The sequence below is a fragment of the Enhydra lutris genome, unplaced genomic scaffold (assembly GCF_002288905.1).
Source record: "Enhydra lutris kenyoni isolate GAN:26980312 unplaced genomic scaffold, ASM228890v2 scaffoldscaffold74, whole genome shotgun sequence".
Lineage (NCBI taxonomy): Eukaryota > Metazoa > Chordata > Mammalia > Carnivora > Mustelidae > Enhydra > Enhydra lutris.
In genome coordinates this window covers 6715554-6725785 of record NW_019154158.1, presented here as the reverse complement: position 1 = coordinate 6725785, position 10232 = coordinate 6715554, and the positions used below count along the sequence as shown (strand labels likewise).

Genomic DNA, 10232 nt, shown 5'->3' with positions numbered 1-10232 from the left:
CCAAGAAAACAGAAGTATGAGAAATTAATAGAGTCAGAGGAAAGTGGTTAAATATTCAGATTTTGTAAACATTTTGGGATTAAAGGATAAATTCAAATTGTTATTCTTCTGGGGAAAAAATAGAGTAATTATTCTTTAACAGAATCTGGTAAGTTTCCAGGAATATATCAACTTGGGGAATTAAAAAGACTTTAGGAAAAAGGACTTTCACACAGAAGATAACTGGGCCTCCATGGAGCAAAAGCCAGTGCAAACTGATGCTAGTTTAGGTCAACTGCATAGAGAGGAATATATGATGTGACTCATTAGGATCAGCTTTGTCTCTCCTACCCTGAGAAACTTGAGTTTTCATCGCTCACCTCTCTCCTTCAGATCAACTAAAGGTCAACTATGAAAAACAGGACGTTGACTGAATTTATTCTGTTGGGCTTCACAGATCAACCTGAGGTCCAGGCTGTGATATTCATCTTCCTGTTCCTCACCTACATATTAAGTGTCCTAGGCAATCTGACTATCATCATTCTTACTCTAGTAGACCCTCACCTCCAGACCCCCATGTATTTCTTCCTCCGGAATTTCTCCTTCTTAGAAGTTTCCTTCACATCCATTTTTATTCCCAGATTTCTGACCAGCATGACAACAGGAAATAAAGTCATCAGTTTTGCTGGATGCTTGATTCAGTATTTTTTTGCTATATTTCTTGGAGCAACAGAGTTTTACCTCTTAGCTTCTATGTCCTACGACCGCTATGTTGCCATCTGCAAACCCCTACATTACCTGACCATCATGAGCAACAGGGTGTGCATACAACTCGTGTTCTGCTCCTGGCTGGGGGGATTCCTAGCTATCTTACCCCCAATCATCCTGATGAGCCAGGTAGATTTCTGTGCTTCCAATGTTGTGAATCACTATTACTGTGACTATGGGCCACTTCTGGAGCTGGCCTGCTCAGACACAAGCCTCCTAGAAGTGATGGTCATCTTCCTGGCAGTTGTGACTCTGGTGGTTACTCTGCTGCTGGTGACTTTTTCTTATACATACGTTATCAGGACCATTTTGAGGATCCCTTCTGCCCAGCAAAGGACAAAGGCTTTTTCCACTTGTTCCTCCCACATGATTGTCATCTCCCTCTCCTACGGCAGCTGCATGTTTATGTACATCAATCCCTCTGCAAAAGAAGAAGGTGCCTTCAACAAAGGAATAGCTGTGCTCATTACCTCAATTACTCCCTTGTTAAACCCCTTCATTTACACTCTAAGAAATCAGCAAGTAAAGCAAGCATTCAAGGACACCATCAAAAAGATTGTGAAGCTTTAAAACACATTTCCATGAAAAATATATTGCACATACTAAATGTGTACTAAGTGTCTACTATGTCTCAGATGCTGAACTGGCTCTTGAGGATAAAAATAGGAATGACATAGGTCCTAAGTTCAAGGAATCTGCAGCCTAGAATGGCAGAAAGGTGCTAAACTGTAAATTTATGTAGTAAGTTTACCAAAAATAAAAGAACAAGGTAAGTGCTATTAGGGAGCAAAAATGAAAATCCATAAAAAGAACAGTTGGAGGGAATTAACTATTTTCCAGAAATGACCTGAAATTTAAAAGGCAAAAGACATTGCTTATTTAGAAGATTGGAAGGATAAGAATTTAGAATGTGAAGAAGGGACCATCATAAAGTCATTATTTAGTTACAAATTACAGAGTCAGTGGACATTGGTGAGTCAAGAGAAGTTTTGAGGAAGGAAGTTATATCCTCAGCATTATTTTGAAGGAAATCTGGCATTGGCATTGCTCTTCCTCAGTGAGCCCTGGAGAGTACGCTTTGGACAAAGTGTGAATAATTTTTATTCTTCTCCCCTTTGTCATTCATCTTTCAATTGTAGCCATTATAAATTTCATCCTTCCCTAAAGGAAAATTAAAAGGGTATACATTTGACCCACATTTCTCCAAATGAGGTGAAAATCCCCAAGACTTTTCAACTTACATTTTCTAGAAGTTGTGGTTAGAAGAGTCTTCTAGAGCCAAGGTTGAAAGCCTCCCTCTTCTAGACAAAATCTATTGTTGTGTTTCTAGCTGGGATCTTTTTAGGTTAATGACTGAGATCTCCCACGCTCTCTCTCTCTGGTAGTTTCTGGTGATTTCTTTTTCTATGGTAATTTTATTTTCATCTGCTTGTTTACTTTTGTTAGATATTAGAAAGGATAATTTTTTTCATTTTTTATTATGTTATGTTAGTCACCATACAATAAATCATTAGTTTTTGATGTAGTGTTCCATGATTCATTCTTTAGATATAACACCCAGTGCTCCATACAATCTGTGCCCTCCTTAATACCCATCACCAGGTTCACCCATCCCACCTGCCTTTTAAAACCCTCAGTTTGTTTCCCAGAGTCCATAATCTCTCATGGTTCATCTCCCCGTCCAATTTATCCCCCTTCATTTTTCCCTTCATTCTCCTAATGTCCTCCATGCTATTCCTTATGTTCCACAAATAAGTGAAACCATATGATAACTGACTTTCTCTGCTTGACTTATTTCACTTAGCATAAGCTCCTCCAGTTCCATCCATGTTGGTGCAAAAAACACTCTGATGACTGAGTAATATTCCATTCTGTATACGGACCACATCTTCTTTATCCATTTTTCTGCTGAAGGGCATCTCAGTTCTTTCAACAGTTTGGCTATTGTGGACATTGCTGCTATAAACATTGGAGTGTATGTGGCCATTCTTTTCGCTACATCTGTATCTTTGGGGTAAATACCCAGTAGTGCGACTGCTGGGTCATAGGGTAGCTCTATTTTTAATTTTTGAGGAATTTCCATACTGTTTGCCAAAGTGGCTGCACCAACTTGCATTCCCACCTACAGTGTAAGAGGGTTCCCCTTTCTCCACAACCTATCCAACACTTGTTGTTTCTTGCCTTATCAGTTTTTGCCATTCTAACTAGTGTAAGGTGGTATCTCAATGTGGTTTTGATTTGAATTTCCCTGATGGCAAGAAAGGACAAATTCCGTAATATTACTCCATTCTTTTAACTTTTCCCCAAGTTTTTGTTTTTGTTTATAACATAAGCCATGGATGCCTATTTCAGAAACTGAAAATGAATATAAAGTATTAATGTGTATTTATATTTAGAATGTTCCAAATTATGAGTCTTAGCAACCAAATGGGAATAGACTACCCTAACAAGAACTCTACACATGGATTCAAGGTCGCAACAGCTTGAATATGAACTGGTGGTGGTAGGGCCTCAACTTCACAGGAACTGAAAATATTTTTTGGAAAGCTGAGTACTTGCGCATAGCTTAGTAATATCCTAATGCACGCAGATCATTCATTACCATTTGAGGTAAAAGTAGAACATCACCTGGTGTGTTCACATGTTTTATATGTGGTAATATCGTTGGGTGGAATGATGCTTCTTGGGCATTTAAGAAACAAACTATATTGGACTGGTTATGAGAGAAAATTTCCAGAATCACAGAAAATACTGAAGACTGCATGGTATTTAGAATAAAAAGTCTTATATGTAAAGCTGTTGCTATTGTCAATATCTGGGTTTCATTGTGGCTAAGCTAGAGATTAATAATGATTTTTAGTTTATTACAAATTATTGCAGAACACCATCAAAAAGACATAACCCCGGCGATTGACTGGTGAGCTGAACCTGGTACTTGGAGGCTCCTTCTCCTATCCTTGGAATGTGGTTTCCTTTGCCTTTCCCACTACCAGGGGCTGCTCCAAGGACACAGCCTTGAGATGTGGTGTTGACAACACCTGCACCGTATACGTGACTGAATCCAGTTAGGGCCTCTTTATAAACTCTTAAGATGCAGCAGGTGGGTGCAGGGATTCATTCATCTTGCTGATGGCCAAGACAAGCCTTGTAAATAAGTTCCCCTTGCTTGTTTAAAGTGCCACCTCGACACCTGGAGTGGTCTGTCTTTTTCTTCCATCTCTCCCTTCACTCTGAGTACAGAGGCTGGATTTGGATTTCACCTGGGAAGCTCCCAAGAGGGCACAAACCAACAAATATTCACTGAGCTATCAACTCACATAGAAATGTTCTTAAATAGCCATATTTCAATCATTAGGTTCATGCAAATCCACATTTCTACCAGAATCTATGATGAAGTGGAACACAATGCCATATAGTGGTCAAAAATATAGGCATTAGTTCAAATTCTAGATTCTCAACCTTCTACTAGAATTGCCTTGGGATTGTTACTAGACCTCACTAAGGCTTACTTTTCTCAAACTCTAAAATGTGGATAAAAATCATGTCTATCATATACAATAGTTTTGAGCATTAAATGAGAAAATAAGTGTAAAACATTTTAAAAGCTAATACTCAGTGTTTCATAAGTGATACCCATTATAACAATATGAAAAATATCCTTCTCAAGAAACTGCAGCTTAATTAGTAAGAATAGATATTAAATTGATTGGTTTAATATAATGGGACTGTAAACATGTTGGTCATTCTACTTGAAATCCCTCTGCAGTGGTGGGTGGGAGGTTGGGGGAACCAGGTAGTGGGTATTGGAGAGGGCACGGATTGCATGGAGCACTGAGTGTGGTGCAAAAACAATGAATATTGTTATGCTGAAAATAAATTTAAAAAATTAAAATAAAATATATGGACCACATCTTCCACTATGGAGTATTATGCCTCCATCAGAAAGGATGAATACTCAACTTTTGTAGCAACATGGACGGGACTGGAAGAGATGATGCTAAGTGAAATAAGTTGAGCAGAGAGAGTCAATTATCATATGGTTTCACTTATTTGTGGAGCATAACAAATAGCATGGAGGACATGGGGAGTTAGTAGAAGGGAGTTGGGGGAAATTGGAAGGGGAGGTGAAGAATGAGAGACTATGGACTCTGAAAAACAATCTGAAGGGTTTGAAGAGGTGGGGGGGTGGGAGGTTGGGGGATCCAGGTGGTGGGTATTAGGGCACGGATTGCATGGAGCACTGGGTGTGGTACAAAAACAATGAATACTGTTATGCTGAAAATAAATTTTTTAAAAAATGTTTAAAAAAATTAAAATAAAATAAATAAAATTTAAAAAAAGAAATCCCTCTGCAAGTCCAACTTATTTACATCTCTCTTATGGCCAGTTGAATCCTTCGGTAGACAGATCGACTTATCCACACTTGACATAAAGCCAGTCAGAACATTTGGCAGGAGATTATTAGAACTGGATACATCAACTCCGTGTGCTCTGAAGATCTCTAAGTATGCTGAGAAAAGGAAGAAAGGTACTTGGTGTAAGGCGAAGTTTAAGAACACTAAGCAGGGCCTCACCCAGCCTTCATAATATAAGCATTTAGAAATTAATTTGGAAAGGAACATATCACCCTCTAAATAAGCTTGTCAAAGAAAAAAAAAAAGACAGATCATGCTCTTCTGAAACTGTTCACTAAACTGGCTTTATGCTAGCCCATATTTGGAATGTAATCCAAGTCATAGATCAGCAAAGGAATGAGTTTAATGATTCTGTGGCTGAACCTTTGGAATGTTCAATTTCTAAATGTCTGAGTTGGTGGGCTTTATCCCTCCTGTCACCACTGTAGACAAGAATCAAAAGAAGGACACCAGAGTGGCTCAGTCAGCTGAGCATCCAACTCTTGGTTTCGGTTCAGGTCATGATCTCAGGATAGTGAGACTGAGCCCTGTGTCAGGCTCTGCACTGAGCATGGAGTCTGCTTGGGATTCTCTCTCCCTCTCTCTTTGCCACTCCACCACCTTGCTCTCACATGCACACTCTCTCACTCTCTCTAAAATAAAATAAAAACATGTGTGCCTGGGTGGCCTCTTTGGTTAAGCAACTGCCTTTGGCTCAGGTCATGATCCCAGGGTCCTGGGATCAGGCCCCACATTGGGCTCCTTGCTCAGTGGAGAGTCTGCTTCTCTCCTAACTGCCACTCCCCTTGCTTGTGCCTCTTTGCACTCTCTGCCTCTTTCTCTCTGTCAAATAAATAAAATCTTTTTTAAAATAAAATTTAATTTAATTCAACTTAATTTAATTTAAATTTAAATTATTTTTTTAAAAAGTAAAAAGAAACAGGTTTTTTTTAGCTATTAGCATTCTCAGGATAGCATTAGAGCTGCGCTAGAGTGAAGAGATAATAAAAACAAGGACTGCCACACTTCAGCACCGGTTCCTCTATCCTCTCTCCCTAAATCCCCAGAGACTACAGATTACAGATTATGAATCAAAACTGGTAGCATTCTCCCAATGCTGCTCCTTGAAAAACATTTAAAATAAAATTCATGCAGCACCTGGGTGGCTTAATTGGTTAAGAGCCTGACTTGATTTTGGTTCAGGTCATGATCTCAGAGTCACGAGATCAAGCCCCACATCCAGCTCCATGCCAAGTGTGGAGTCTGCCTAAGATTCTCTCTCTTCCTCTGCCCCTCCCCTACTTTGGGCATGTGCACACATACGTGCTCGCTCTCTCTCTCTCTCTCTCTCTCTCACACACACACACACACACACACACACACACAAATAAATAAATAAAAAGAAAAGAAAAGAAAATTCAAAAGAAAAAAAGAGCCTTTTTTAAGATGGCAGTTTAGGTGAAAAGAGTTCTGTAACAACTTGGGCTATCTGGCCTGAGGATCATCTTTGTTATTTCTTTAAATTATCCAGAAGGTCATAAACCAGGGCTTAAGCTTCTGTTTGTATGCATCACTAGACAGTAGAGCTAAAGCTATACAGAGGTCATGAGTTCAGAAGCCAAAATAACCACTCATCTTAAGAATATATCTGCCAAGGAAGAGGGGCATGATTACACACTAAATAACATAAGATGCAAAGAAGAATTATTGGAACAAAAACAGCAAGAATTTAAAATAAGTATAATCTGGGGCACCTGAGTGGCTTAGCCAGGTGAGCATCTGCCTTTGGCTCAGGTCATGATCTCAGGGTCCTGGGATCCAGTCCAACCCCCATGTCAGGTTCCCACTCAGCAGGGAGTCTGCTTCTCTGTCCCCCTCTGCCTTTTCCCCCAGTCATCCTTTCTCTTGCTCAAGCTCTCTCTCTCTCTTTCAAATAAATAAAATCTTTAAAAATTAATAAAATAAGTATAATTTCCTCAAAAAGACAAGAATGATATTATCAAAGTGAAGGACAAAGCATTATAAAAAGAACCCGACAAAAATAGTGCTGAAAAACACAATAAATGAAACAAAGAATAAAACAATGAGGTTAATACTGGAGAGATAAAATCAAAACAAAAATGTGAGCTAGATAAGCTCTGATGTGGTCTCCCATAAAGCAACAGAAAACAATAAAGAGATTAGATACAAAATAGATAGTTAGATATATAGGAACCAAAAGACAAGTGTAGATACTGATATAAATTTATATAATGAGAGTTACAGGTAACAAGAAGGTGGGGAGAGAAGGAAATAATAATATATTTCCTATAATAGAAAAGGACAGATATTCCTAAGTATCCTGAAATGGGACTGATAAAACATACACGTTAGGAAACCAGACATTTAAATGTGATAGTAAGATAAAAGAACACCTCAAACAGCTTGCCACACAAAAAACAAATATGAAACACTTAAAAAAAATACTCAAATAAGAGGATAAATAAACCCAGAATGACGATGCAAATAGTATGAAACCAAAAAATGATATTATAATTTATATTAATCATATAAAGTACATTTTTATATCTTTATTTTTTTATTATGTTCAGTTAGTCAGCATATAGTACATCATTAGTTTTTGATGTAGTGTTCAACAATTCATTAATTGTGCATAACACCCACCACCCAAGATCTATAAAGAACTTATCAAACTCAACATCCAAAAAAAAAATTTTATCTTTTTAAAAGTACAACTCAAATAATAAAAGAAAGAAAATCTACATCCATAACCAAAACTAAAATTCTAGAAAACATGTACATGATGGGTTGTGAAGAAAGACCAAAAAAAAACATACAAAAAGATAATATATTTGTTGTGATCCAAAAAGAAATAGAAATGTGTATGTTTAAGAAATCAGTAGATGGAAATGAATATGGATGAATCTTAAAACATCCATGCTAAGAATGAAGTAGAATTTATAACTTTTACATCAACAAACTTTTACATCAACAAACTATCCCTCCATCCCTCCAGTGAGAGATAGGAAATAGTTAAAAAGTAATAACAAAATTAAAGGAATAAGAACATGATGGCTGATATCAGTCTTACTAGAGTAGTAATTATACAAAGAATATATCAGTGAATCCCATAATAAAAAAAAAACACAGATCCTCAAATTGGATAACAAATAATAATTAATAAATCTAGCAATGTGTTGTATATAAGAAACACACTTAAAGCAATAGGATATTAAACGGTTGAAAATAAAAAGAACGAATGACATCATCCACATGGCAGAATGGGTTTTCTACCATCTTCCCCTCCAAAGAATATCAATTTTGAAAATCACCACAGACTACTTTTGTGGAAGTCTGAAAGTCCAGAGAAATGCCAGCCAACTATTAGAGGAAAAGAAAATCTAAGATTGAATGCACTGAAGAGAGGAAGAGGAATAGTGCCACTTCCTCTCTTCACCTCCCCCAAAGGTGGCACAGCTCAATGCCAAAAGAGACCTTGCAGGCCCATGATTTTTCACATGAAGGAAAGTAGGACTGCATGAATGAGCACCCAACTCCCCCATCTGTGTGGGAATTGCCAGAGGGGCACATTTCTTTCTCACCCCATCCAGAATACTGAGTCATAAACTGCATGACTGGGGATCAGTGAACAGCTGGGAGAACAGTAACCAGATCTCAGAATGGAACATAGGGAACTGTATGGATTCTACTAACCACTTTGAGGACTCCATCAGAAAGCCCATCCTGGAGAGTTGGGGCTGCCTCACCTTCAGATCCCCTCAATTGATTCATGGGCATCCCAAATGCTTCACAAACCTCAACCACACACCTTCACACTTTGTGACCAGCTCCCAGTGCATGTCCCCAACAATGCTAAGAATGAGCCTTTGCAAATGGCTAGTCAGCACATGCAGAAATCTAGCCTGACCTTACAAGATGGGGACAGAGCATAGAAGCTGGGAGCGAAGGAAAAAAAACTGCCAACCAAGAATACTTCACCCAGAAAATCTGCTCTTCAGAAATGAAGGAGAGATAAAAGACATTACCTTATAGCAAGACCAAATCATAAAGAAACAGAAAACACAAACAGACCAATAATTAGTAAGGAAATTGAATTTGGTAATCAAAACTTTCCCAATAAAGATATGCTAAATTTAAGGACAAATCATAATTAAGTGATGTGTCATCAGGTAAATCAGAAAGTTGTAGTAAAATTAAAAGAAGCAGGAAGATAGTAGACAAAAACACCTGTAATAGTAATTATGACTGTCTGCTACTAACAAGAAGATAAATTTTACTTTAATGTATTCTGGTAACTATGAGTAAGAATTAAAAGTAGAACTATAGTTCTACAGAAAAAGCTAGAGGTTAATATTAAAGTTTCAGAAAATCACTTAAAAATAAGACATTTTAATCAAAATGCAAAATTTCCTTCCTATTTGTATTCTAAAGCAGTTGTTTGCTTGAATGTAACTGATGTATGAAATGGGGTTAGAGATAAGGTGTTATTTTGGCACTATATTTTTATAGAATCTAGTATTTTCTACCACATACCCCTAAAGAAAAACCTTGACTTCATTCATCACAAATAAATGACAGGTAAACACACCCCCCAAATAACAACAAATGAACAAAACAAAAACAAAAAGACCAACTGGCTGACTGTAGGGCAGCCTATGAAATTATTTGGATTTTTTTTAATTTGGATGATTTTCCTTTTTTTTTAATTTTTTTTTATTTCTTTTCAATGTAACAGTATTCATTGTTTTTGCACCACACCCAGTGCTCCATGCAATATGTGCCCTCCTTAATACCCACCACCTGGCTCCCCCAACCTCCCAGCCCCCACTCCTTCAAAACCCTCAGATTGTTTTTCAGAGTCCATAGTCTCTCGAGGTTCATCTCCCCTTCCAATTACCCTCAACTCCCTTCTCCTCTCCAGCTCCCCATGTCCTCCATGTTATTTGTTATGCTCCACAAATAAGTGAAATCATATGATAATTGACTCTCTGCTTGACTTATTTCACTCAGCATAATCTCTTCCAGTCCCGTCCATGTTGCTACAAAAGTTGGGTATTCATCCTTTCTGAT

General features: G+C 37.8%; 1 protein-coding gene across 1 annotated transcript; it reads left to right on the top strand.

The window, feature by feature from the left end:
* The first annotated feature begins 390 nt into the window (after positions 1-390).
* LOC111160186 (olfactory receptor 6C4) lies at positions 391-1317 on the top strand. The gene has a single exon (XM_022523090.1). It carries the CDS (start codon positions 391-393, stop codon positions 1315-1317), a length of 927 nt encoding a protein of 308 aa, XP_022378798.1.
* The last annotated feature ends 8915 nt before the right edge of the window (positions 1318-10232 follow it).

Coding starts and splice junctions, on each gene's coding strand:
- LOC111160186 (XM_022523090.1), top strand. CDS start 391: ATGAAAAACAGGACGTTGACTGAATTTATTCTGTTGGGCTTCACAGAT.